This window comes from Natator depressus, chromosome 7 (assembly GCF_965152275.1).
Source record: "Natator depressus isolate rNatDep1 chromosome 7, rNatDep2.hap1, whole genome shotgun sequence".
Taxonomy (NCBI): Eukaryota; Metazoa; Chordata; order Testudines; family Cheloniidae; genus Natator; species Natator depressus.
In genome coordinates this window covers 76,948,624-76,975,633 of record NC_134240.1, presented here as the reverse complement: position 1 = coordinate 76,975,633, position 27,010 = coordinate 76,948,624, and the positions used below count along the sequence as shown (strand labels likewise).

The window sequence follows — 27,010 nt, the reverse complement described above, 5'->3', positions numbered from 1 at the left end:
AAGACCTTATGGGTGGGAAGGTCTTCTCCTCAGATGGACTACAGCTATGGCTGCAAAGGGTCTACTCTCCTATACACCAATCCATGGACACTATACTCACCATCCCACTGGAAGTCATCTCCTTACCACTGGCCTCTAATGAGGAATGATGACTTCATTCTCTTGATGTGTGTAGAGCCCTGGCCTTTTGCATCCAAAGGACAAAGCCATTCCAGAAGTCTCCAAGGCTATTTGTCACCATAGCAGAGAGAATTAAAGGGCAGGTCATTTCCACTCAGAGAATCTCTAAATTGGTCTCCGGGTGTATTACGCGCTGCTATCAATTGTTGGGATGCTCCCCACCAGGTGGGATACAGGCCCATTCAACGAGAGCACAAATATCAACCTCCGTGACATGCCCCTTGCAGATATATGTAAGGTAGCCACGTGGAGTTTGGTACACATCTTTTCCTTCCACTACGCTCTAGTACGTGATTCCACGACAGTCGCCTCATTCGGCACAGTGAGCCTCCATTTTACAGTTCCATCATCTTCCTCGCATCCTTCTCCTATCTAGACACTGCTTGTCAATCACCCTCAGTGGAATACCATAGAGACCATCATGCGAAGAACGAGGAGAGGTTACTTGCCTGTATGTGGAGGTTATTTGAGGTGTGTGGTCCTTGTCTGTATTCCAATCCCACCCTCCTTCCCCTCTGCTGCAAATCTAATAAATCTGCAGTGGAGAAGGAACTGGAGATGCTGGCAGTCTGTCCCAACCTTTATTGCCTTGGGTGAAACCACAAGGCAATACAGGGGCACATATGCGGACCGCTGAACAATACTACTTTAAAAGCTCTGGGTGCATGGCACTTGCACGTAACCCTCAGTGGAATACAGATAGGGACCACACATCTCAAGAACCTCCAGTTACAGGTAAGTAACCTCCCCTTTTTGATTCCATGTTTTTCCACATTCACATAATCTGTAAGTGCTGTTCCCATAATAAATAGTCATTTTAAAAATAATCTTTAAATTTTTGTAGTTTGCCCAGTAACATTTCCCAACACTTTTAGTTTGCTTGTGATTTAAACAAAGTACCTCAATGGTGGTAATTAGTAAATTTTAAAAAACTATTCAATGGCTGTTGTTTCTGTGGATGAAAAGGTAAGACAGAATAGTGGTACTCTTTAGTGTCATATTCTAGGTCAGAGTGAAGCCAGAGTCATGGTTCATAAATCTGTTCTACTGTTCTTTAAACATTAAAGGGAAACGTTAAAAAAACCTCCAGTTTTCTTTGTTTCAAACTAGCAAGACTGTTTATTGGCTTTAGTTTAAAAACAGGCCTGTTCCAAGAAATCTTACCCAGTAGAACAAAACAAAATCTTGGAAAGCTCATTCCAGCATGCTCCAACTCAGTACAATGTATACGATTTGGTCCATGTATCAATAAGCAATAGTCTTAAAAGTATCTGAATTTTAAAGAGTGGTACTGGGCACCAGTGAGGCCTTACCTAGTCTCTAGTCTCCCACATTTTTCATATGAATTGGCTAGCCTCTTAAAGTGTTCTTAGAAGTCTGAAGAGGCATCATCGATCGCAAATACAAAAATCTGGTTGGTAACCATTTTAATAACATTAGTTCCAGCCTTTCTTCTGTTCCAGGTCCTGAACTTTTGTTCTCAGAAATGAGACACAAGTTTATTTAAATTATTACTTGAGTATCTGAAACCCCTAACACTAACCATTTGTTTTAAACACCAACACTTGTTTTAAAAAGAACATTAGTGGCTAAGACAGTGAGCGGATTTAGGCATGTTCATTTAGCTGCTTCAACTTTATTGTCGTCAGTGGTTTTGAGTAGGCCTGGTTTGGAGTAATAGGTTAATTTAGAAAGAAGTATGTTGCAGAAGGTCTGGTGATTAGCTCAACTAGATGCATTTGCCATGTATCCAAGTTAAGCAGAGACATCCCTTCACTGGCTTTGTTTTGTTTTTAGGTGTAGCAAATAAATTAGTTGCTAGCCATATTTACCTGCATATGGTTTACAGCTTTCAAAGAGAGAAGCAACAGCAAACCATCTAAAAATAGCCCTCTTCTCTCCTGAGCTCTCTGTCTTGACTCCTGGTGACTAAGAGCCTCCTGAGATAGATTCTCCTATCTTTCTTTTGAGAGGAGAGATGCCCTTCAATGTGTTAATGGAAGGGGGAGGGGGCAGGAGAGGAGTAAATGGAACATTAATGTTAAAAATGTAAATATTCAAATAATGAAATGAGAAAGTTACTTAATAAGAAACACTGACATCATACATATATACTATTGATTACTGTTTCCACTATTAACTTTTTTCTTATGCTATAAATGAGATGTGACCAAATAAGTGTTAGTATAGCTCAGTCAGTACTAGCAAAACTGAATTTTAAGTGTTGCATGCTATTAACAGTAACATTTGGGGACTGACAAATCACAGCCACTCATCCCAAAAAAACAGTTTTAATTTCAGTTGCGCACACTATCTCTCAAATATTCTTAGTAAAAAGCTTCTTTACATAATGGTAATTTATCAAATTTTGCTTCCTATCTTTCCTTGAGAGATGCCACTTCCAACCTATATCATCTAGTAGTGACTCTTGCATCTTTAACAGGGTTGATTAAAAATACCTATTGACGGCTTTTCTAGGTGATTACCTGTGACATTCTGGGGAACAACTGTGTTGTAGCAGCTGGTTGTGGATAACTTTTAGAGAATCTTTGCTTGATATTTATTTATTTAGAGTTTGATATTTTAGCATTTTGTGCTTGTTTGTTTCTGTTTAGGTGGTTTGAAAGGATTTTAAAATAATCCAGATGAAATCCAGTAGCTAACTCAAAATTAAACCACAACCCTCTCCTACCCAAAAGGGAAAACTTTCCTCATCAGAAACTCCTGTACACCTGAACCTCCTCAAAAGCCTACATAAGGTGGTTTCTGGATGCAAGGCATATTTATTATAGACTTCTAATTTCTATATTTAGTCAGTATGTTCTCAGACTTGTAACTCCTTTAAGATGCCTAATGACTAAATGTTTTAATAGCAAGCTTGGATTTGTTAATTTCAATTTTGGCTGCTTCAGTATCTCTTTCATTCTAGCCATTTTGGGGTTTTTACCCTGCTGTGATTGGAAATCAATTTTCTCCTCAGTGTGGCCTCTACTGAATTCAAGAGCAAATAAGGCCTCTCTTTGGAGAAGTCATTCAGGTTCCATGTTCACCAAGGGCTTTGTGGACATATTTCTTGTTCTTATATATGGACTAACATACAGTTCCTGCCCACTTGGTATCAGCTTCCACTTGTCTTCCTGTGCTTGGGAGGAGGCATAGCTACAGTGTTCTATTTTTGATTTGGAGGATCCTCTCGTTTTTTAATCCTGTCATTCTGCTCCTGAAAGGATAATCTTACTTGCTTGTGGAATTTTTGCATTAACTGTTTTTTGTTTTGTTTTGTTTTTTAAGTCTGGTATGTCTTCATCTTCTCTCATTTTGGGTTGGATTGAAAGAATCCCCCTATGGGTTCATCTTCAGGATAAACATCTGGCATGTTAGACTTCCTTGAATTAGTTTTGACTTCCTAATACTTTACCCAGACTCAGATCAGCGTACTAATATGTGAGTTTCTAATATAGGTTTTAATCTTCAGAAACAGGTGGGTGGCATCTGAAATGAACAAATGTTCATGGATAGGAAAGGTGGTCATGTGGTTAAGGAACAGTCAGAGCATCTGGGCACTAACCTCTGTGCCTCTATTCCCTTATCAGTGTATAGGTATGTTCCTCTACCTCACAAATGTTGTGAATAATGCTTGATAAAGCACTTTGAGGTTGTTAGATGGAAGGTTGCTATAGAACTGCAAAATACTATTCCATAAGTGACATTTGACCAAGAATGGTTAGATGTGACCACAAAGAAACTGCAGTATAAGACAGTCAGCTAATTCTCTCAAATGTGTAGACAAAACACTGTCAGCAATGCTAATTAGCCCATTATCAGTACTTATTTTTGAAATTAAAACTTTGGAAATGATATTGAAGTTGGCTGAAAGGAATGCCTGTTACATTTTAGAAAATTACTGTAAAACATATTTTGAAAATGAAGTAGTTGTTTTCTTTGGCAAAGTTGCTGCTATAATTAGTCATGCTTGAAGTAACTTGAAAATCAGTACAAAAATTTTTATGAGATGAAACTAAACTGTGTACAGTTTAAATAGCATAGTCACAGATGATTGATTTATACATTATATTTGGTACCTAGTTATGGAGAATCTTTTGCTTGGAGACAGTTTATCACGGTGCATACACAAATGCTGACACTTTTGTGTTAAGGCATGTAAGGATTTCCCCCATCCCCCACCCCTTAATAGATTATACAACAATAATACTTGACACACACAATGCCAGTATCACATTTAATTCTCTCAACACTGCCATGAGTAGTTGAGTATTCAGATGGAGGCACTACCTCCTTGCCACCTATGTTTCATTTTTTGGCTTCCTCTCCTACAGATAGGGATAGGGCAGGGCAGCTCATGCTTCCTCTTTGGAGCCTGTTTCCACAATGCCATTAAGAAAAACATTATTAAAAGCATATTCATATACTTCAGTAAGAGTAGAAGGTGATAGGAGAGCAAAACTTTAAGTATCTCTTAATCTAATTTTGCTTTTTGTCCTTTTCCCCTATTACCCAATAGTCTTTCTTTATACTGAAGATATTTTAAGGGTATTATGCTAAAGCTATTAGTGTGAATAGTGAGTGGTATTGAGCAGTTTTCTTGTGAACTTCACTTAGTTTAAACTCATTAGCCAAGGGGAATAAGTATTACATTGCCGGGCTATAAATCTGTTAATCTGTCTGAAGTGTATTTGAAAAAAGATTAAACATGAACAAAGTTTGTACTAGGTCATTTCAAGAGCAGCATTCCACATGCACTATGCTGAATTCTAATTATGATTTTTTTCCACACTAGATAAAAGCCAGAACAAAAACTCAAATGTTCTGAGATTTGTAAGCGCAATTTGTCAAATGATCCATCTACGCTATAAAACTTACTGTCAATGTTCTGCGTTACCACATAGCCTGGTCTTTCTATATAGAAAGAATCAAACTGTTATACCAATATTACAAAACCATATTACAGCCCTGCTAGAACGTGTGGTTTGGTCCCCACTATAAAGGCAAACCGAAGCGTAGAACGCAGAGCTCTATACAGCTTTTTTTAAAAAAGAGAGATGCCTTTAGAATAACATAAGAAAACTGAGCAGGCTAAGCACTAAATATGTTATGAAACATAATGGCATAAGGGTCACAGAAGTGAACAAAATAGTTTTTCAAACAAGATGTTTGTTCCAAGGAATAAATGCGAAATAAAAATAAAAGAGAATACCCAAGTTAGTTTTAGTGTAAATATAATGAGGAGTCCTTGTCGCACCTTAGAGACTAACAAATTTATTTGGGCATAAGCTTTAATGGGTTAGTACTCACTTCATCAGATACATGGAGTGAAAATACAGGAGCAGGTATAAATACATGAAAGGATGGGGGTTGCTTTTAGTGCATGTAGTGTAAATGGAGATCAGAACATGGCAGTCACAAAACCCCTGCCTCTCCCACAAAATAATCCTTTAATGGCAACTGGTGCTACAATTAAAATCCTTCAATCAGTGATTCAGAGTGGCTATTCCCAAGCAATGTGAATACATGATAAACTGGAATATTTTCAAAAAGGTACACAAACTATTTTGTGGGGACAATACCACAAAGAGTTAAAACAGGCATATGCAGACTCTTGGTGATTAGCTGAACTTTGTGGTCATTAACAGGTGCTGCCTGGCAGTTAACCATTCCACAGTATCTAAATATGTTATCTCTAGGACTGTCTAGACTCCTTTTAATAACTGCCTGAGAAAAGTCATGTAGAAATATTGAAACCTTGCCTTGTTTTTCACAATCAGTGGTGCAAAATACAGTTTGCTGGCACATACTACTTTGGGGTTGGAGAGTGCTGAGGACAATTTCAGGACCCACAACCTTACCGTTACAGGAAATGGTAAGTACATAGGGTCCTGATTTAAGGAAGTAAAAAAAAAAAAAAATTTAAAAAAAGCTAGTAAAATCATGTATCTCCGTTTTTAGTAAACTAAAAGGCTTATAAGACTTTATTTTTAAACAGTTGAAAACATTTTATTTAAACATCTATGTATAACTGATTAAATTGAAAAAAGACTTGTAAAACTTCTCTCTTAAAGTTCAGATCCAAATTTAATCACATGTATGGGTAATGTTTTTACCCACATTAATATCTTCTGATCACTTATAAGGGATACTTATAATACTTGTCGGGATTTTGTGGTCTGAATACTATACTCTTTATTCTGTAGCTGTGGAAATGCTTTTAGTGTCATAAATGGTAGGTAGGAACATGTATTGCTGTGAATAAAGCAGTTGTGGAAAGGCTGCAAGAGAGAAATGGTCTGTATATACAGGCAGACTGTTGCAAGAGTGTTTCCCCTAAATAAATATAAGTAATTCCCATGTTAGGGGTATGAGGAAGCCTGGGTATATGGGAAAATGTCTGGCTATTGGATGAAATGCTTATTGCAAAACCAGTGATGTGCTTCAGAAGTATATTCAAACTCAAAAGAGAAGTAATTGGGGATGGTTAAACAGTATCCAGAGAAGGGAGATGAACTACACTAGAGATGGGCATCCCCTACTTCTCCACCTTGGCCTTCAGTGTGTATACATACATGCTACTCATGTCTACTTCATTCCAATATTTTAACATTCAATTCTTTTTAAAAAATTAACTTGTTATAATTCTGGTTCCTATTTCCTATCCTTCATTTCACTTTTTATCTTGTTATATTTTCTTTTTGCCTATTTTCATGTGTTGTTTTGAGCTCTTCTAAACCTGATTATTCCTTTCTTTTTAAACCCACTCTATGCTTTGTTTTCTTCGTTCTTTTTCCCTTCAATCTCACTAGCTTTAGTTTGATTTCCCTTGTCGTCCCAGGTCTCCAGAGCCTTGTCAATATCTCTATATCTCTCCACCCCAAAATCCACTTAACTGACTGTCCAGTCACTCGGCCCCAAGTTCATTTGTTCCATCCACAATACTACCTCACTGCAATGACTCCTGCATCATCTCCCCCAGTATGCAGTCTTGCAGTGTCTGGGAATAGAGTATCCAGGAGCTGTGAAGGTATTATATCTCCCTCTCTCCTCACAAAGGTCTCCCAGAGCCCCTGAGAGTTTTCGCTGCCATTCTCATTCCAATCTTGAGGGGAATAGCTGTATAGAAATTCTTTCCTTTCCTCACAAGAAAGGAACGGTGTCATAGGAAAGAGAGCTGTTTCTTCCTCCTGTGTTGGCAGAAGGAGAGGAAGTAAACAGCAGAGGCTCAAACTCTATTAGGTCTTTTAGGCCCTAATTCAACACAGCATTTAAGCACATGCGTAAGTGCTTTATTGTATTGGTGGTCCTAACTAAAAGTTCTTTTCAGCAGGAGTTCTTGCCCCTAGGTAGATCCCAGCATTGAGACAGCACAAGTAACTACCAGCAGCCTCAGATCTAGAGTGCTAACCTGGGGCTGCTGAAAACATGGCAGCAGGTAATATAATAAGCAGAAAGAAAATAGTTCCATTCTATCATCTACTCAAAGTGCATCAAACCCTAGACATTATTTTGTTTTAGCTCATAGTATCTTTATCTGATACAAGTTTACAGTTTTCCCTCAAAGAAAACTTCATTCTTTTAGCTTTTTTTATTGAAAAGAGGTAAGATGATATCTTGTATTTCCAGGCTTATTATATTTAATAATTCATAATTTTCTCTAGATATATATCATATCCTCTGAGAGTCTTTCCACACTTGCACCCTACTGTTGCATCCCAGCAAAGATCAATATTTTTGACTCTTTTTTCCTTAGATTCCATTTTATGTTGGCCATAACTTAGTATCACAACCTAGCTTGGTCCTAGCTTGACATAATAGGGATTTCTTTGATTTATAATAAGCATTTCTGAAATGTTGCTGAATGGTTAGTCAATGGAACACTAGAATACCTGGGTCTAAACTAAATCAGAAAGGACCTCTATATAGAGATTATGTTGCAGAGATGAGGGGAATACTACTATACCTGAAAAAATTCCTTAGAATATCAGATGAAATTTCTGATTATAGAAGATTATACAGTGACATGGCTGGGGCTGGGACAAGGAAAGCGGAGCAGGCTGGGGCCGCGTCGCTCCGCTTCCCGCCGCTGGTGAGTGTGGGGAGTGTCCTTTCCCCAACCTCCCTGCATTCACCGGCGGTGGGAAGCAGAGCAGCCCGGCCCCAGCCCGCTCCACTCCGCCAGCTCTCAGCCACGGTGCTCCATTTCCTGCCACAGGTGAGTACGGGGGGCGTCCTTTCCCCAACCTCCCCGCACTCACTGGTAGCAGGAAGCGGAGCGCCGCTGCTGGGAGGTGGCAGAGTGGAGCGGGCTGGGGCCGCGTTGCTCCACTTCCCGCCGCTGCCAGTCAGTGCCTGATAGGGGGCGGGGCAGTCAGGGGACAGGGAGCAGGGGGGTTGGGTAGGGGGTGGGGTCCTGGGGGTGATTAGGGACAGGGGGGTCTTTGGAGGGGGTGTTCAGGGAACAAGGAACTGGGGGGGGCCAAAGCAAGTTCGATATAACGTGGTCTCACGTATAACATGGTGAGATTTTTTGTCTCCTGAGGACCGCGTTATATCGGGGTAGAGGTGTACTTACTAATTCTAATGGAGTTGGATTGCTTGCTTCCTTGGTCTGTGTCCGGCAAGCACACAGAATAGACAGACCAAAACCTTCCCCCCACCTTGCCCGCCCGCCCAGATTTGAAAGTATCTTGTCCCCTTATTGGTCCTTTTCGTCAGGTGCCAGCCAGATTACCTGAGCTTCTTAACCCTTTAAAGGTAAAAGGATTTTGTGCCTCTGGCCAGGAGGGATTTTATAGTACTGTATACGGGAAGGTTGTTACCCTTCCCTTTATATTTATGACAGCCCCTAAAGAATAATGACCACAATTTAATGAAGCTCAACATTCTTCTAAGAGGGGCTGTACCAATAGCTAGCCCTATTATACTATATTTTAGGAATTTGCATTTTTAAAAAAGGTTAGTTAAATGTGAGGAAATGAAGTAGTCTACATGATGAATCTAAGAGTTTTAAACATACTATAATAGTCATAGATGGCATGTGTATTACTTAGTTTTTCTTACCTTTCTGATTCATTTTTTATTATAATTAAATTGTAATGTTCAAAAGATTAATAAAGTCATATGCATCTTCTTCAAAAAATGGAAATCCAACCCAAGTGAAGCCTATAGAAAGGAGCTTGCACATGTCAGATAAAAGGTGAGGTGAATATTAAAAAGATTAAGAGAATTTAAAGATGAAATAGCCAAAAGATACACCCTGAAGAAATTTTCAGTATATCAGAAGGAGGGAGTCTGTGTCTGGCTGCATGTGGCTACCAAGGAGTGAGAACAGGGAGATGATTTTTATATCACGCTTCATCCCAGAGGCTATTGGGGAGATACTTCTCTTGAATAGTACAGGTCAGCCATTAAGGTGTTAAGAAGAGGTGCTGGAACAAATCATTAAACAGCAACAAGTCACCAGGACCAGACAGCATTCATCCAAGAGTTCTGATAGTAATTAAGAACAAAGTGGCTAAATTGCTAGAAAAAATATGCGATCTCTTGTTAAAATCAGCTGCTATGTTGAATGAGTGGAGGCTAGCAAACGTATTTATCTTCAAGGAAGGTGCTAGTGGTGATTCTGAAAATTAGAGCAGTGAGCCTAACTTAAATATTGGCTAAATTGTTTGAAAGGATAATTAAAGATACCTATAAAGTACTTACGAACATAAGAACAAACCAGCATGACTACTGTCAAGAATGGTGCCTCTCCAATCTACTGCTGTTTGTAGAACTGTCAGTCATAGCAAAGAGAGATGAAAAGTTAAGAAATAGGACAAACTCCTATTTTCAATCTTTGCTTATATGAAAAGATTTACTTCTTTAATATGTTCTTAAGTTAAAATGTATGCAGATCCCTAATCTGTGAGTTTATGGGCAATAGTCATAACTTTATAACTTTTCTTTTAGAGGAATCATTCTGGCTTCCCTTATATGGAAACATGTGTTGTCGTTTAGTTGCTCAGCCATTCTGCATGGCCAAGGATGTGATGTCAGGATTTCTTAATCAGCAGGTAAAAAGAGCTTACTTGATTTATATCCTCTAATATCCAAAGTTCCCTCTAAATTTTCTGCAAACTCCACTGAGCAGTACATATTTGTCGTTGGACAAGTTTACACTTTTGCTTACAGTGAACTAATGAATCACTGTGTTGCTACAGCTATATATGTGCCATGTTTTCAGTTGCCCTTTCTTTTGGCTGATTCCGAATGCAGCTACCTCCCTCCACCCCCCTGGGTCCTGCTCCCCTGACTGACAGCATACCCAGCCTGTTTATTTGGCTGACACTGGCCCAACTCACTGGTGCTATTAGTAGCTCCAACAGGATCAGGATCACCCCTCTTGGAAATCAGGAATTTTTGGCATCTCATGAGGCTGACTACAGGGAGAGGCCTAAGTGCCTGTGGGGGACACCAAGGGATGCAAAACCCGCTGGGGCAGGGGTGGGAAGGGTGAGCTCACAGGTGGAAATGGCGAGTCCTTCCTGTTCAGCCCCATGGAGTGAGAGGGCTCCTGGAGGCAGCATCAATTCCACCACCAGAGCTGGAATAACTCCCTTATTTCCAGGAGTTTCTTGGTGGGGGAAGGAGGGAGTGGAACGCCTCGGGATATTTGTAAGGGGAGATCAGGGGAGAGTCAATTTGGTAAGTCGGCGGGGAGGGTGTTCCTTGGGGTTGGGGAAGGTGAGGGGATACCCAGAGGAGATGTGACCGGAGGGGTCAGAGGTAAAATTCCTGGGGCCCTCGTCCTTCCTGGAGTAGTATGATGGGAGTAGGTTACAGGAGGCAGGGTTCCGAGGGAGAATAACGGGATACACCCTCCCATGCTCCCAGAGGAGTGGGGGGCTCTGGGGCCTGGAGGGAGGTGACCAATTCTAGGGGTTTGTGGGGAGGGGAGGTAGGAGGAACTCATCACCCACCTGCAGGGAGGAGGAAGGAGCTAGTGACATGCTGCCTCTCACGGGTGCATCCTCCAAAACTGCAGCCACTGCAAGCGTGAGCAAAATCTTACATAAGCCTCTTACCCACAGCCCAGCAGTCACCTGGTCTGTAGCTGGTCCATCTGCCATCACATTTGCAGTGGGCAGCATGGCCAGGTGCCTATCACCTGACCTGAAGCTGAGTGGCTCAGTTTGTATACATGTATTGCATATTCAAGATAGTTGTGCTGCCATGCCTGCGTGCAATTTACAGGGAATGTTGCTCATATTAACAATTGACTTTCAGTGGTATTAAAAAGTGAGCAGTTTCCTCTGGTAGTATCTTGAGGACTAGTATCTTTTACTCTAAATATGTGGGAAGCTGTTATCTTGTGGTGGCTGCTGATAAACACTGACCTTTTAATGGCAACCACTGTGTGGCTAAGAGTAAGATAATCAAATGTTTCCTCAGTGGGATTATCAGTAAAACAGCCTAGATTGCTGCATAAAGACCAATTAATTGTAAGTGTCTAGCTGGTATGAAAATTGGAATGTATAGCTGCATGTCTAATTTTTAAAGTCAGAATTTTTTAAATGAGAGAACGTTACCTTGCTCTCTTCCTGTAACCAGCTAAGTTAGTGTAGCCATTAAAGTAGATTCCATTAGAAATAAAATTACTCTTTTTTCCTTATCGGCCAGCCAACACATTCCATGTTCCAAGAGCACCATGAGACACTATTAGTGGCAAAAACTGTAAAACACTGAAGGATGTTCAGCTAAACAAACTTCTGGCTTGGCTGAATGTTACTAATAATTAAGTCCTTGAGTCAAATAGTAAAATATTCTGCAGGAACCATTCCTTTATGACAATGTGTTGTGCACAGCTCTGATCTTACAGTCTGATGTCTGAATAGTTCACAAGATGGACTCAATTAGATGTAACACATGGAAATTCAATAGAACGTTGAGTAATCCATAAATTAGGTGGTTAAGGTAATGTATGACTAGTAACTTATTGAATATTTCTCCCTTTTAGCAAATGGTAAGAAGCCTGACTAACTGGAGGAGGCTGTACTGTGTACTTAGAGGTGGTAAACTCTTTTGTTATTATACATCCGAAGAAATTGAAGCTAAAGTGGAGCCAGCTTTGACAGTTACCATCAACAAGGTAAATTTAACAGTTTTTCACATAGTCTAATTTGGGTCCCAAGCTCCAAACTGACAAGCTGTAAAGTACTCTGCACGAACCATGTGTGAGGGATATGCCTTGTTTCACTATTAAGGGCACTACAAAATTAAGTCAACCTAAGTTATGTCAATGTACAGCATCGCAGTAATTAAATCATTTTTGCACGTCCACACTACGCTCCTTGTGTTGGCAGTGTGCATCCTCACTAACAGTGTTTGCATCGGTACAGAGAACAGTGCACTGTGGGTAGCTATCCCACTGTGCAACTTGCCACCATATAGCGCAGGGTGTTTTGGGCAGAGTTTCAATGCCTTATGGGACCAAATGAGTTGTGCAGGGGTGACTGGGAACATGGTTTCAATGTCCTGTGATGGAGTTTTCTCCATTCCATAATTCTATCTGCATCCCATAATGTTTCACACCTCTTTTCAAAAGCCCCTCAAACCTGTGTGTCCGACATCTATGTGAGAAGCATGGATCCTGCACAGCTCTGCACTGTTGTGACGAATGTTAACGAGCACAACTCGCCTGATCCTGCAGTATTTGCAGAGCCTCCAGAGGGGCCGCGGGGAACATGAGAATTCCTTAGAGGCTAGCTTGCTGTGGGACATAGAAACAATTCAAGGTTATTGTTGGCATTCACAGAGTAGCTGCAGACCATGGAGAACTGGTTCTGGGCCCGAGAAACAAGCACTGACTGGTGGGATTGCATCGTTATGCAGGTATGGGATGATGAGCAGTGGCTGCAGAACTTTCAGATACGCAAGGCAACATTCTTGGAATTGTGTGCAGAGCTCATCCTGGCTCTCCGGCCCAGCAACACCAAAATGAGAGCTGCACTGATAGTGGAGAAGTGAATGACAATTGCTGTGTGGAAGTTTGCAATGCCAGATTGCTACTGATCAGCTGGGAATCAGTTTGGAGTTGGGAAATCCACTGTACTGGTTGCTGTGAAGCAAGTGTGCAGGGCCGTTAATCGCATCTTGTTACAAAGTACTGTGACTCTGGGCAATGTGCAGGACACAGTGGATGGTTTTGCAGCAATGGGGTGTCCATACTGCGGTGGGGTAGGATAGATGGCATGCATATCCCTATTTTGCCACAGAGTACATCAACAAAAAGGGCTACTTTTCTATAGTATTGCAATCACTGGTGGATGACCAGGGACTTTTTACCAACATCAACACCGGATGATCAGGGAAGGTGCATGACGTGCACGTCTTTAAGAACACAAGCCTGTTCAGAATGCTGCAAGCAGGGACTTTCTTTCCAGACCAGAGGTTTACCCCTGGGGATGTTGAAATGCCAATAGTGATATTGGGAGACCCAACCTACCCCTTACTCCCGTGGCTTATGAAGCTGTACACCGGTCACCTCGACAGCAGCAAGCAGCGCTTCAACTACAGGTTCAGCAGATGCAGAATGACAGTTGAATATGTCTTTGGCAATTTGAAAGGCCACTGGCGCTGTCTACTCACCGGATTAGACCTCAGTGGAACAAGACGTCCTAATGGTTATAGCTGCCTGCTGTGTGCTTCACAATATCTGTGAAGCAAAGGGGGAAAAGTTTCTGCTAGGATGGAGGTGAAATGGCTGTCTGTTGATTTTGAGCAGCCAGATCCCAGGGCTATAAGAAGAGCTCAACGGGGAGCCATACGACTTAGGGAGGCTTTGAAAGACATTTTTAATAGTGAGCCACAGTAATGTGTCTTGCTGTAGTGTGCTCTGCCTGGCATTGGTTTTTTGCACCCTAATATGAACCTTGTGATGAGTGCTGTGTGTGTAGTATTAGAACATTGCAAATGCACCTATTGCTATTATCTGAATGTCAGCCCCACCCAGCATATGTTGTGAACTAATAAAGAGGAAGTCAGTTTCTATAAATACTTTTTTTTATTCTAAACTCATGGACATATTTATAACTGAATGAAATTTTATAAATACAGGGAAGAGAACTTTTGAAGGGGGGAAAACAGTCATTTTCATTTCACAAACAAATACACCAACCGTGTCTCTCACAGGTCAGTGCATGTGCAGCTGCTATTGTCTGTACTCTCCCCCAGGGTGGAGTGGGAGGGGTAGTGCAACAGCCCCGGATGCCATGTGGAATGTGGGGGTAGGGGGTGTAGGTAGGTCCCAGAATGCAGTTCTCTATAGGCTGCAAAGGGAGGCGAGCTTGGTTCTGTTGAACCTGAAGGTTAACAAGAGTCTCCAGCATATCTGTCTGCCACTTAAGAAGCGCTAGCGTCATCTGCTGCACTTCTCTCCCTTTTTCTGTGCGTTTTCTCCTCTCTGCACTATCCCTGTCCATTCTGTCCACGAGCACTGGGTCTGGAGGATCTCTTGGAACGTGTCATCATGCATGTTCTTCCTTAGCCTTATCTGGCTGAGCTGCTCCACTAGTGTGAATGGAGAGACCCTCAAGGCCACATTTCTAGCTGCAAAAGACACAATGCACAGAAGTACTATTGTGAGTGTATTCACAAGATAAATGGAAACTTGGTATACTGAACTCACTCCCCTTGATCCATGCAAGTTACAAGCACTACATTCCCATTTTTCCTTGGGATTCATCGAGCACAGCAGTAGTCTCAGCCATGTTGAGTATGGCCTGAGAGGAAGGGGGTGAGTTGGGACAATAAGGTGGGGGGCGGGTGGCTCACGGGCATGAATATACGCAGATAGGGCAATTGAACTGAATATTGGCACAGTTTTCCACAGGTGGAAGTGATTTTAGCTAATATCTCTCTCCTGAAAGTAACAGAAACTGAAAGAGAATAGCTCCTGCAGACCAGGTTTGTATGCTGCTAGTCTGTGTGCTGCAATGGTACCTGCTGAAGTAATTACTGAGTGGTGTGGGAAAGTGTCTTACTGTGGCGGAAGAAATAAGGCAGCCCTCCCCAGAAACCTTCAGAAGAGGATTGCAAACCATCCCCAGGAAAGTTTCCTCGAGATCTCTATGAAGGATTCATGGAACATCCCAGTGCACATAAACTATTCTTCAGGGCCCCTTCTGCCTAACTTCACAGGGGAATGAGAAGCAGATAGTGACTCTACGTCTATTGGTTATTTCTTCTAGCTTGATTAAAAAAGAGTAAATGAACAGATGTGTCCCTGAAATATCAAAGCAAACTGCATACTTCCCCTCCATCAGGCTCACCTATGCTGGACTGTAGGGACTGGCTGGACTGCTCTGGAGTCAAAAACACATCCTGCCTTGCACCACTAGATCCCCCGATTGCCTGTCCCCCATACTCTGCCTCCCCCTCTTTCTTCCTCATGCAACACCACCTCCCCACTGTTCAGGCTGGGGCCTGTGACTCCAGCTCCCTGAAGTATCGCGGTGGTAGGGTTTCCACCGAGGTTGGCATTCAGCTCTTTGTAAAAGTAGCATGTGTTCAACTCTACACCAGAGCAACTGTTAGCTTCCCTTGCCTTCTGGTACAGCTGCTGCAGCTCCTTGGCTTTCATGTGGCAGAGTTGTGGGTCCCTCTTATAGCCCTTCTCCCTCACGCCTTGAGCGATCTGCTCGTACATATTGACGTTTCTCCTGCTGGATCAGAGCTGTGCCTGCGCAGCCTCTTCTCCACACAGACCCAGGAGATCCAACATCTCCTGTGTACTCCATGCAGAAGCGCCTCTAGCGTGGAGCTGGCATGATCAGCTGGGCAGTTGCTAGGTGAGCTTTCCATCCCGAGCAAACAGAAAACGGAATTTCAAAAATTTGTGGGGCTTTAAAAGGGGAAGGGCATGTACCTGGCCACTGGGCAGTGGAATTCAACATCGTGACCAGAGTGATCACGGTGGGGCATTGTGGGATAGCTCCTGGATGCCACTAAAGATGTTGTTAACTCAGTGTCTACACTGACACTCCATTGACCTAAGTGCTATGCCTCTTGCGGAGGTGGACATAAGTCAGCGTAGTGGTCGAGTTACATTGATGGGAGCAAAATTTTAGTGTAGACACTTAGAGTTAAGTTGATGTACCCTGCCTTGCATCAACCTAGCTCAGTAGTGTAGTCCAGGTCTAAACAACCCCTTGTATCTGATCCAGGAGTGGCATGTAAGTTCTTAGCAATGGACATAGGCTCCTTCTGCTGGTTTGAGACGGGTCAAACCAACGCAAATCCTCAAGGAGAAAAAAAAAAAGCAAGTTATGGAAACTGTTTTCCTTTAGAAAAACTGATACTTTATGACACAGTTTTTAAGTTACACATGAGGTGCCATGCAAATCTGCAGGGTATGTAGGCAATGTTCTCTTAGACTTTGTCCCCAAATCTGTGGAATTTCTGCAATTTTATTTTAATTGTTCATTGTTATTTGGCCTTACTCTTAATCATAATGAGGGTTATTCAGAAATATTTTAGCTTTTTAAAATAAACTCCTTTTGCTAATAATCCAAAATTTTATATAAAACCTATCTTAACTTACAAACTATACAAAAGGACTTCAGTACTTTAAAGATGGCACTACCATTTCTACCACTAAATACCATTTCTACCATCATTTAAAGATATCATATTTAAAATTAATAAGTATCTCTATCCGAATAATCAAAGACATAGTATGTTTGTAGTGTTATTTCCACAGAAGGCCTTTCCAATGAATACTAAGTGTTGAAAGACTGTAGTTAACACCTCATAGAGATGGATAGAGCGAGTTAACATTTTTTGCTGTTGACCCGGTTGCAGATTCTGAGCATGTCTAAAATAAGCAAATTGAATGTGTTGGGAGATAGTGTTACAACGCAATTTGGTCTTGACTCTGAAGCCTTGTCCAGTCTAGCTTAAAACATGTTTTAAAAATGTTAACTTTAACCAGCAGCAACACATTACAACTTGTCCTGGCTACAGTAAGGTTTTCTTTTAACTTGTTGAGGTGAAGCCTTAACAGAAAGGGCACCCTTTCTAATAGTGTTGAATCTTTAACAAAGCTGTTTCAAGCATTTGAGTTAAATAGGTGTTTTAAAAAAACCAAATATCGTACAGATTTAAACAATCTGACTAAAAGTCACTTATTCTTTCAATCAGGTATAATTGCATGGCTTCTCTAATGTCATAGTTCTACCATCCTCTAGTTGTTCATAGTGCCATTCAGGGGAAAATTATACTAATAGAATTTCTAACATTAAAAAAGCAGCAAAAATATTTTAGAATCTTTCAGGCCACCCTTATAGCTTTTCTTTATAGATCACCATTTTAGTCTATAGCCTAGTTTTGTATTTCTTGGAAGTCAGAGATTTTTTTGTCTTCTAAAACTACAGCATTCTAATAAAGTGATTGTTCTTCATGAAGTTATAAATGCATTTTACAACCTAAAATCCATTTTCATGAAGTTTTGCCAGGAATTGGTCCACATGTTTGATGCAGATTCTCTTCAAAGATAATATGTATGCGATACATAAATCCATGGCCTTTTTTATGAAAATGTCAGACACTTATGGTTGCTGTATATAAGCTGCTAGAGAGATTCCTTTTCTTCATTCTATCTTCAGTTAAAATAAAACCAAATAAATTCACAGTTCAAAACACATATGAGTGTCTTTCTACTTAAACTGTCTACTGAAAATATTCTTTTAATGCCGATAGATGTTTCCTGAGTTTTGTCTAGAAATGTCTTGGATATCAGATTCTTAAATGCGCAAAAATCAAGCTAACAATACTCATTTTTACCTCCTCTCCCTGTTGTATGGAAATAGCAATTTAAAAAATAAGATTTAGAGAAAACTTCTGAAGTTGACATTCAAGCTAAAATCTCCTCTAGTTGCTAAGATACATAGCATTTTTTATTCTTAGTGCTGGATGTGATCTCTTACCCTTATCCTTTCAAAGATGGTTTATCTTTAAAATGAATGAACTTGACATAGCCTTACAAGAAACTAGCCATAGAAATATTCACATCAACAGAACTATTCCCTTCCCCCTCTGAATCCAAACTTGAAGTAGCCCTTAACTTGAAAGTCATCACATCAACTTCAAATGACTTCAGTGCAAACATTGTTGAGCAGGAATGTCTCAACACTTTCAAAACAGGCGTCATAGAACCTATTATGTTGCCAAATAAATGCCACTGAAGCACTTTATGTTGCATAAGCAACTAGAGTGAGAAGCAATCTTTCCTTGTAACCAAGGAAATTTGCCTTAGTCAAATCTGAGCAGGACTTTTGCATTTACCCTTTAAAAATATTACTTGAAAATATGATAGTGTCCCCTTTTGACTTGACATGATAATTAACATATCCTTGGGGCCTGGCTTTTCAATTGTGCTAATTTGAAAAACTCGTCATGAGTTGCTCATGCTCAGAGGTGCCCACATTTGCATACTGTGTCCGGTACCAGGTCTGCTGGGGAGTTCTACCCAGGACTGTAGTCACAAAGGAAAATCTCTGGAAAATTAATTTTGTTGGAGCCTAATTCCCAGGAACTATAGGCATAGGAGCACCTTCCAGTAAAATAGCTCTGCAGCTTCACAGGAGCATCTCTGTCCCTCCAGCCAGTTGGCAGGCCTTTTCTCGACTAGGTCTTACTAGTAATCTGATCCATTCTCTTCTCTGTGGCTTTCCCCCCACTTTCAATTCAACATGCACATGAGGGGACCCTACCACTGGCCTGGTGAAAGCAGATTTGCCCAGTTCACTCCCTCACCAGCTCTGCTCCTTCCTTTCGCACTAATGATGGTTCAGGCTCTGCCTGCTGGATGGCCAGGCAGGCCCAGCTCAACCAAGACTTCTAAAATGTAAAAGCTGGACCGATGGCATCAACTAACCCTGTTCCTTCTGCTGGACCCTGTTCCCCAGTGCATCCTATGACTGCTCTCCTGCTGGTTCCCCCTACCTGTCTTCACATTTTTAGTGACATGCCTCCAGCCTATCAGCACAGCCTTGAACACATTCCTATTCTTCTCTTATCTAAGGGTATTTCCTATGACCTGGGGTTGTCATGTATCTCAGTGATGCTTTTAGGCCAAGGCCATTGCTTTGTACCACCTAAGTCTGTCTCCTGCGTCATGGCTAGTCCTGGTGGGGACCCTTCTTTTTTGTCTACCTTTTATTCCTCCTGTCTGTTTCCCCTTCATTTACTCTGAACTAGTCCTCACAGAGAAAGCAAGAGGGGGAAATACATCATGTGCTTCCTAAAGTTCCTATTCTGCATAGGCATTTACTGTAGTTGTCACATGGATATTATGTAATTACAAATGGGAGGGAGGTGGTTCAGGATGATGAAAGGGAGGGGAGATATCCATGAGCTAGTTTGTAAAATGTGATCTTCACTATTAACAAGTTTGAGAGCATTGTTCTAAGTCTAATCATAATTATCTGCCAACCTGAAACAAAACTAGGGGAAATTGTAGATTATTTTTGACATGACAGACAAAAACAGCGCACAAACACTCTTTTGATTTTAAAGCTATCTTTATCTGTTTCTGGATTAAAACTTGAATAAAAATGAACTGTGTGTCATAAATGATAAATTGTGTTTAATCTTAGAGTATACAAAGTTTCTAGACTATTTAACATTTGTCTTGACTTCAGAAAGTTAATTAGTTTCTGGGTTTTGAAATGAACCTTTTTAGCTAACCTTCATTGTCCTTCAGTTTTTTCATGATTGACTTTGGAGAGGAGTGGCACTGCTCCTTTAATGGAAGGTCCTCCCTTTTATAACAACCCTTCACATATAGAAGTTTCCTGGGAGAGGGGTGCTGCTGGGCGAAGGAACGTTGGTTTTGAGGAAGTGAGAAAGGGAAGTTCTAAGCTTTATCATACAATGCCATGGAATTTCAATTTCTCTTCCTTACATTCTTGAAGGGGTGGAGAAATGTATCCTGTATACTTAGAGCACAACACTGTCCCCAACAGGAGCAATACCAACTCCTCAGGATTGCCTACACTAGAAACACTGAACTCAACCAGTATGATGGTCCTGGCCTTTACAAGGGTGTAGCATAATTTTGTTCAATAATTTTAACACTATGAAAGGTAGGAACACTATTGTATTATAACATGGTGCCTTATGGTACATTTTTGTATTTGTTTTTGGTGACAATGTGCATGTAGTGTAATGCATCACTGGTAGGTAAACTGATCAGCTCATTACTCTAATGGCATCTTGTATCACTACTTAAATGCTCAAGTGGGAGGTACGGATTGTTGCCTGAGAATTTATCTCCTTAAAATAACAACATATTTGTGGAATAAACCTTGCAGCAAACATCATTAAATAAACTTGTATATGGTATGCTTGAAGTTCTTACCTGTCAAATGTTAATTTGTTTTGTTTAATTTTTTGCCAGTATCTATGGTTACCTGAGTTAATGGGATGTTCAGCACTTATGGATGAATTACTTCACCTCCTATTTTTAGACAGAAGAATTTAAATGAGCAAATCCATCAGATATGCTACAAACAGCTGTGTTAGTATTTCAAATGGTTACCTCAGTAATGCATTTAAAAATCTGGAGAATGTTCTACAGAACAATCTTTGTTTTTCAGACTATCAGTACTGGGATTATTCCCATAGGACAAAATATATAACTTAATTTCTATAGTTCTACATTTGAAATCTGTAACGGGTGTTTAACATTCATTTGAAATGGGTTGCAGGGAGGGGAGTTCAATCAGTTTGAAGTGAAAGAAGTTTTAAGGATAAAGCAATGTCTCATTTTAGTGTAATCTAGATTTTTTGCTTGTAAATGAAGTATGGTTAATGGCTATATTTTATTTCATGGAAAGCAGCATTATTGTCAAAGTGTGTGTTAGAATATTTTACTCTGCACCTTACAAGATTTTTAGTCTCTTAAAATACTTTGGTATCTGACATTAGAAAAAATACTTATGATGACCAACCTCTATTTTTAATTGGATTGCAACAAGTGCTATTTTGCACTGTAGTAACATTATATCAGGGAACCCACATATGATTAAAATACCATTAGGTCCAGTCTAGATTTTGAAACTGTTTTAACCATGTCCCTGAACAGTGCAAAACCTTGGGCTGAGTAGTGCTGCAGCATAGTTCAAGAACACTATTAAAACAGCAAAGTCCTTTCCATGGTGTTGGTTAGAACTTTGTTTTAGTTGATGCTATGGGACAATAGTATTTTAATTGGACCTAGCCAGAACTAACCAAATAAAGCTGTTACATACCCAAATATTTCTTTTGAAGGAACAAATGGATTTTTGGCATGAGGGCAAAGTGTAAGACTTATAATACTCTGAAGTTTGAATTTTGGAATATTGGAAATTTGTTCCATTAGATCTGTGTGGGTAGCTTTCTATAAATATCCCTTTCAGCTTGGACTGGATCATTTCCTTTTCCAAATTCCTGTTACTATAGTATTTGACAATGCCTTGATTTGCTGAAACTAAACTAAAATAGTTCCAGTTGAGAATGCACAACTGCAGCCAAAAGAAACATCTTCCATTGTTATCCTACGAAAACTAAATACCATCTATAGAAATATGGTTGACCAGAATAAGAATTGAGAAACAGAATAACTTACTGTCCCTAATCTGTACTGAGGAAAGGTGAACCGCAGCAGGATGAACTGTTTAAGGAAAAAATAACTTATAATATGTATCCTTGGTGTATCTCTTAACATACACTGCATCAACTCAGCTTTATTGTCTTATCTTTTATATCTGTTACCTTTTCTTTTAATAATTATGTAATAAATTAATTTGTATTGTCAGTTATTCTGTTTACCTTTTCATAAGTCCTGTCCCTCCCCTCTCCCCCGCCCCCCCCCCCAAAAAAACCCCCCTAAACCTACACGGGATAAATACCCTAATTTGTATCTGCCTGTGATATTAATGTTGAAATGAAGATTTATGATTGGGTGGAGCAATAACTGATTACCAGAGTCTCAATCTATTTTATTGTCATTCGTAGGAAACCAGAATCCGTGCTGTGGATAAGGGCACCAAGAAAAGAATTAATAATTTTTCTGTTATCAACCCTGTGGATGGAGAGGCTGTCACCCAACTTTTTGCAGCTGACAGCAGGGAAGAACTTCATAGGTGGATGGAAGCTTTCTGGCAGCATTTCTATGATCTTAGTAAGTATGCAGTTTTGGCAGCATGTCCTTTTAGTGACGTAGCTATGTAACATCAAAAGAAATGTTGAACAATCTGAACTGAAATTATATATAATCTGTCACCTGTAATGAAGAGAACAAAAATGTTCTCCATGTACACAGTAGGTAGTGTGTTCTCTGCCACTGAAAAATAGAGGTATTTTACTGAACCATAGTCACCTCCTCAGGGCTCTGATTTTTAACGCATCCTATAAATTCCAATAAGTCCAGAAACATCCAGTCTGAATTTTCTCAGGAAATCAAAATAGACATAGACTTCTTGTGTTTTCTTTGTGTATGGTTTCAGAAGAGATTGGTCTGTTAAGCAGTTTAATGAGGTTATCTTTCAAAGGCCTGCTGGAGTCTCACCATTCTTCCCTCATCTGTAGTAGTAAAATATAGTTACTTATTTTGTAGAATCCTGATATCATTTGAGAAAAATGGAAACCTTTGGGTATGAAGCATTAGAAGGAACCTGAGGATGCTGAGCTGATGGTTGGCCTTTGAAGTTTATTGAAAATTTGGTTTGGATCAAAATTGGATTAACTATTGCAGATAGAAAAGGTCACAATGACTGAGGCCCAACTATGTAGGATTATGGCACCCATGATTCAGTTTTTGCTTAGATAGCACTCTGGGTGAATGAGTTGTCAGTTTTATAGAACTAAGCAGTCAGGGATGATTTGACTCCAGTGGTACCTCCTCTGTTTTGGTACCCCTTCTGACCATAAGGTTTTATACCTGGCATTTCCCGCCCCCCATCTCGCACATGACTGTTGGTTAGGGCTAATAAAAATAGTAGGTGGGGATTTACTGCTCAAGAGATACAGGAGATAATTGGTGCCTTATTCCCTAGTCTTGTTTTTCCAGTGGTGAAATGTTTCAGTGTGTTCACTTTTAGATTTCTAGAGGAAGCTCACTTACTGACATTGGCTAAACTGTGTGACTTCACTGCTCTTACTCTAGATAAAAGATATGCTCTCTAGGTGTAGGACAGTTAAATCTCACTTGCCTTTTTAGTCTCTTTAAGTAGTATATTGTGTTGCTTGTTTAAACTTAACTCCAAATATTACAGGATGAAGTGTGCAGAGGGATTGGTTAGTCTTAGGGCAGATCTGCGCTTAACTTGCTCCTCCCCGAGTGATGCAAGTTACAGCAACCTAAGCGCTTCGCACAGGTGCTGTGTCGGTGGGAGATGATCTCCTGCCGACATAGCTTCCACCTCTCGTGGAGGTGGAGTACCTTATGCTGATGGGAGAGCATTCGCCCATCAGCATTGAGCATCTTCACCAGATGTGCTACAGTGGCGCAGCTGCACCAGTGCTGTAGTGCTTCTAGTGTAGAACTGCCCATAGTCGTCCCACTACTGCACCTTTAAATGTAGTATATTAAATGCATAAGTAGATAAAGAATAGAGATACCATTTGATGGACTAAGTTTAAAATAAAAATTAGCTGGAGTCTGAAAAATCATATTCTTCATCAGATCATGGGGAAACAGAGCCAGGTAAATAGAGAGTATCAGTATTGAATTGGGAACCACACCAATAAAATCGAAAAACTGGGGTTTTGGAAATTGGGTATTCTGTAGTTTTGTATTTCTTCTTTTATAGCTCTGTCTTTATTACAATTAATTAGAAAAACCACAATGTAAAAACTAGTATATCCTCCTTCTATTAAATGGGGAAAGGTGAATGGACTACTTTTTCCCCCCCATTATAGATAACATTAGAATACCAGCGGATTTTCTGAGACCGTTTCTTGTGGTATGGGAAAAACTAGGTCACTTGGCATTCAAATGCCTGTTGTTCCTTGGTGGTTCTAAAATTCTCTTAAAACTAATGTGGTCAGAAAAGAAATGGGAGTGAGAGATTAGTTTGTAAAAAGCAATTTTACTGGCAGGGCCTATTTTCCTTAAAGTCAAAATCTATTAATAGAAACAGGTTTCCTTGGCTTTGGTTAACTGCTAAGAGGCTTTTCGTGCTCTGATAGCCAAGAAAATTATTAAAGTCAAAACTTCCAAGTATAACTATGGTATAATATTAGGTTTGCTGTATACTGGATTCTTATACTTCCAGATGAATAACTTGCATGAAGCTTCCTTGCTTTAAACTGTTATGTTTTATCTGATATTTGAAGACGTAAACACTTACAGGCTAGTATTTGAGGATTTTTGTGTGAATTATGGGGTTTTAGCCTTGCTGTCTGATAGTACTGCTGGGTTGATTAAATTGGAGCTCTTAGTTTAATATCTGCTTATAATCTTTGTGTTAAGGGTTAGGATGAAATTTCAGTTGAACATACAGTATCTAGTGAGGACTGTTGCAACATTATAGATACTATCCAGATTTGCTTGTTATAGGTAGTTCACAAATGCAACTTAATGACTTAAAACTCTTTAAAAGGTGGAGTGTTTACATTCTAATCATTGTTCTCTATTCCCTCTCAGGCCAGTGGAAACATTGTTGTGAAAAATTTATGAAAATTGAGATTATGTCACCACGGAAACCACCTTTGTTCTTGACAAAAGAGGCAACCTCAGTCTACCATGATATGAGTAAGTGGGATTTGTCTTTTCAAGCTGCAGGGTAACAGAAACAATGTTGTCTCTGTTCAAATAGCTTCTGCTCTTGGTGTTAAAATGCTGAATTTTTCAAAGGCAAGGTCAGATAATATAATGGAGCACCATAATAAACACACCAAGGAGTTCATATTAAATATTTTTCTTAATAATAGGACAAAAATAATGAACACATTTTCATACCTTGAACAAAAAAAAAATTCAATATGAGCTGTAATTAAGGAGCCCTAAAAACATTTAGACAAAAAAGCTGTTGCTAGAAATAAACGTTCACCATAGAAATAGTTCAAAATCCAGAGGATTGAAATGTAATGGTTTTAAATAGTCCAGACTACAGACCAATAATGCCTTTAACTAGTTGCATTCAATTACCTGTTTTTTCCAAGCTATATAAGATCTACTTAGAAGTTGTTTGGTTGCTGGCAACAAGCTTCAAAAATAGACTTGTAAAAAATCTCTCTAAAATGGATTTGAGCTGTACCAATGTTCAGACATCAATTTTTGCATAGCGAAATACAATGCAGGGGGATTATTTTAATAAAATATGTTACAGAAATAGTTTTTATAGACTAGAAGTAGGTCATTCTATTTTAATGGATCTGATGTGGTATTGGCTGAAAAACATTTTATACGGATAAGTTTAAATGTCTGCCTGCCTGGTGCTTGATCTCCTGTCTGAATTGCAAAAATGCTCAAATTGACATGTGGGTCATTGAGTTATAATGCATCAGTGCATTAATTTAACAGTCTAAAAAGTTGTATTTGAGCTATGAATACAAAGCAGAAAAACACTAAATCACATAAGACATGAAGGTATACATTAAGTTTTGTAGCATGTTGCTGCAGATATTTAGAGATATCACTGAGGAATTTTAAGTGTTTCCTGACCAATTATGACATTCATAAATAAATACAAATCCACAATCTAAATTTTAAGAATTTATTAAAGTTGTTTATGTAGGATCTGTGTGTGACGGGTTGTCACCCTGGAGTGCAGTCTGGGAGCCGTGAAAAACTGTTGCGCCCCTCTGACCACTCAGTTGTACTGGCCCTGCCCACACTGCTTCCTGGGTTGGGGACACAGCCCACCTCACCCAGGCCCTGTTATCACCCAACACAACAGCAGGTGGTGCTACACTCCCAAACTGAGCTACCTGAGAGTGCTTTACTTAAGCCACCCAACTACAAACAGCCAGACCCCAGCCAGCGCGCCTCCCCCCACCCCGGGAGTATAAACCCAAAATTATATAGTCTTGCACTGCACAGGGATCTGTACAGTGTAAACTCATTAATATGTCTGCCCCTACCTCAATGTGGAGAGGAATATGCACACTTGTGTTAACCAAGCTGAGATTTTTCCCCAGACACTTCACTTAAAGGCACACTAGTTTAGATTAAAATAGAAACGAGTTTATTAACTTCAAAAAGATTTTATGTGATTATAAGTAATAGCAAACAGATCAAAGAAGATTACCTAGTAAATAAACAAAACTGCAAACTAAGCCTAAGATACTAGAAAGAAAGGATATGAATTAGCAACTTCTCACCCTGGCTGATGATACAAGCAGGCTTGCAGATTCTTAAGGAACAAGCTGCATTTGCTTTGCAGCTTGGGATCCCTGACCCCATTCCAAGTCCTTTTCTTTCTGGGCTTCTCTCAGATGTTGAGTTGTGTGGGAGTGAAGAACAACAGATGATGTTGCTCCCTGACTTATATAGCTTTAGCTATGGCTGGAACCCTTTGGTTCAAAAACAGTTCCTAGCCCAGTTTGTGGGAAAAATACAGGCCCCCAAAATGGAGTCCAGAGTCATGTGAGCTGGTCACATGCCCTTGCAGAGTCATAGCAGCCATTACTTTCATATTGGCCGAAACGTTCACAGGAAGGCTCACCGGGAGAGGGATAAGCTTCTCCTAAGGCCTATTGTTCTTCCTAATGGCCCATCACCCTCAATAGGCTCTTCACAACCAGCTATTTAGACTGGAAACATCTTGCCTAGTGAATGTCACCCAGGCGTGAC

At 40.1% G+C, this 27,010-nt stretch overlaps 1 protein-coding gene across 3 annotated transcripts in view; it reads left to right on the top strand.

The window, feature by feature from the left end:
- The window catches only part of RTKN2 (rhotekin 2), a 266,798-nt gene that overhangs the window by 235,357 nt on the left and 4,431 nt on the right, over positions 1-27,010 (top strand). For all 3 annotated transcript variants that reach the window (XM_074958848.1, XM_074958850.1, XM_074958849.1), the window contains 5 exons: positions 5,964-6,058; positions 10,141-10,244; positions 12,188-12,319; positions 22,228-22,393; positions 24,860-24,967. In XM_074958848.1, coding sequence (XP_074814949.1) covers positions 5,964-6,058; positions 10,141-10,244; positions 12,188-12,319; positions 22,228-22,393; positions 24,860-24,967 — 605 coding nt within the window. The remainder of the gene's footprint in view (positions 1-5,963; positions 6,059-10,140; positions 10,245-12,187; positions 12,320-22,227; positions 22,394-24,859; positions 24,968-27,010) is intronic.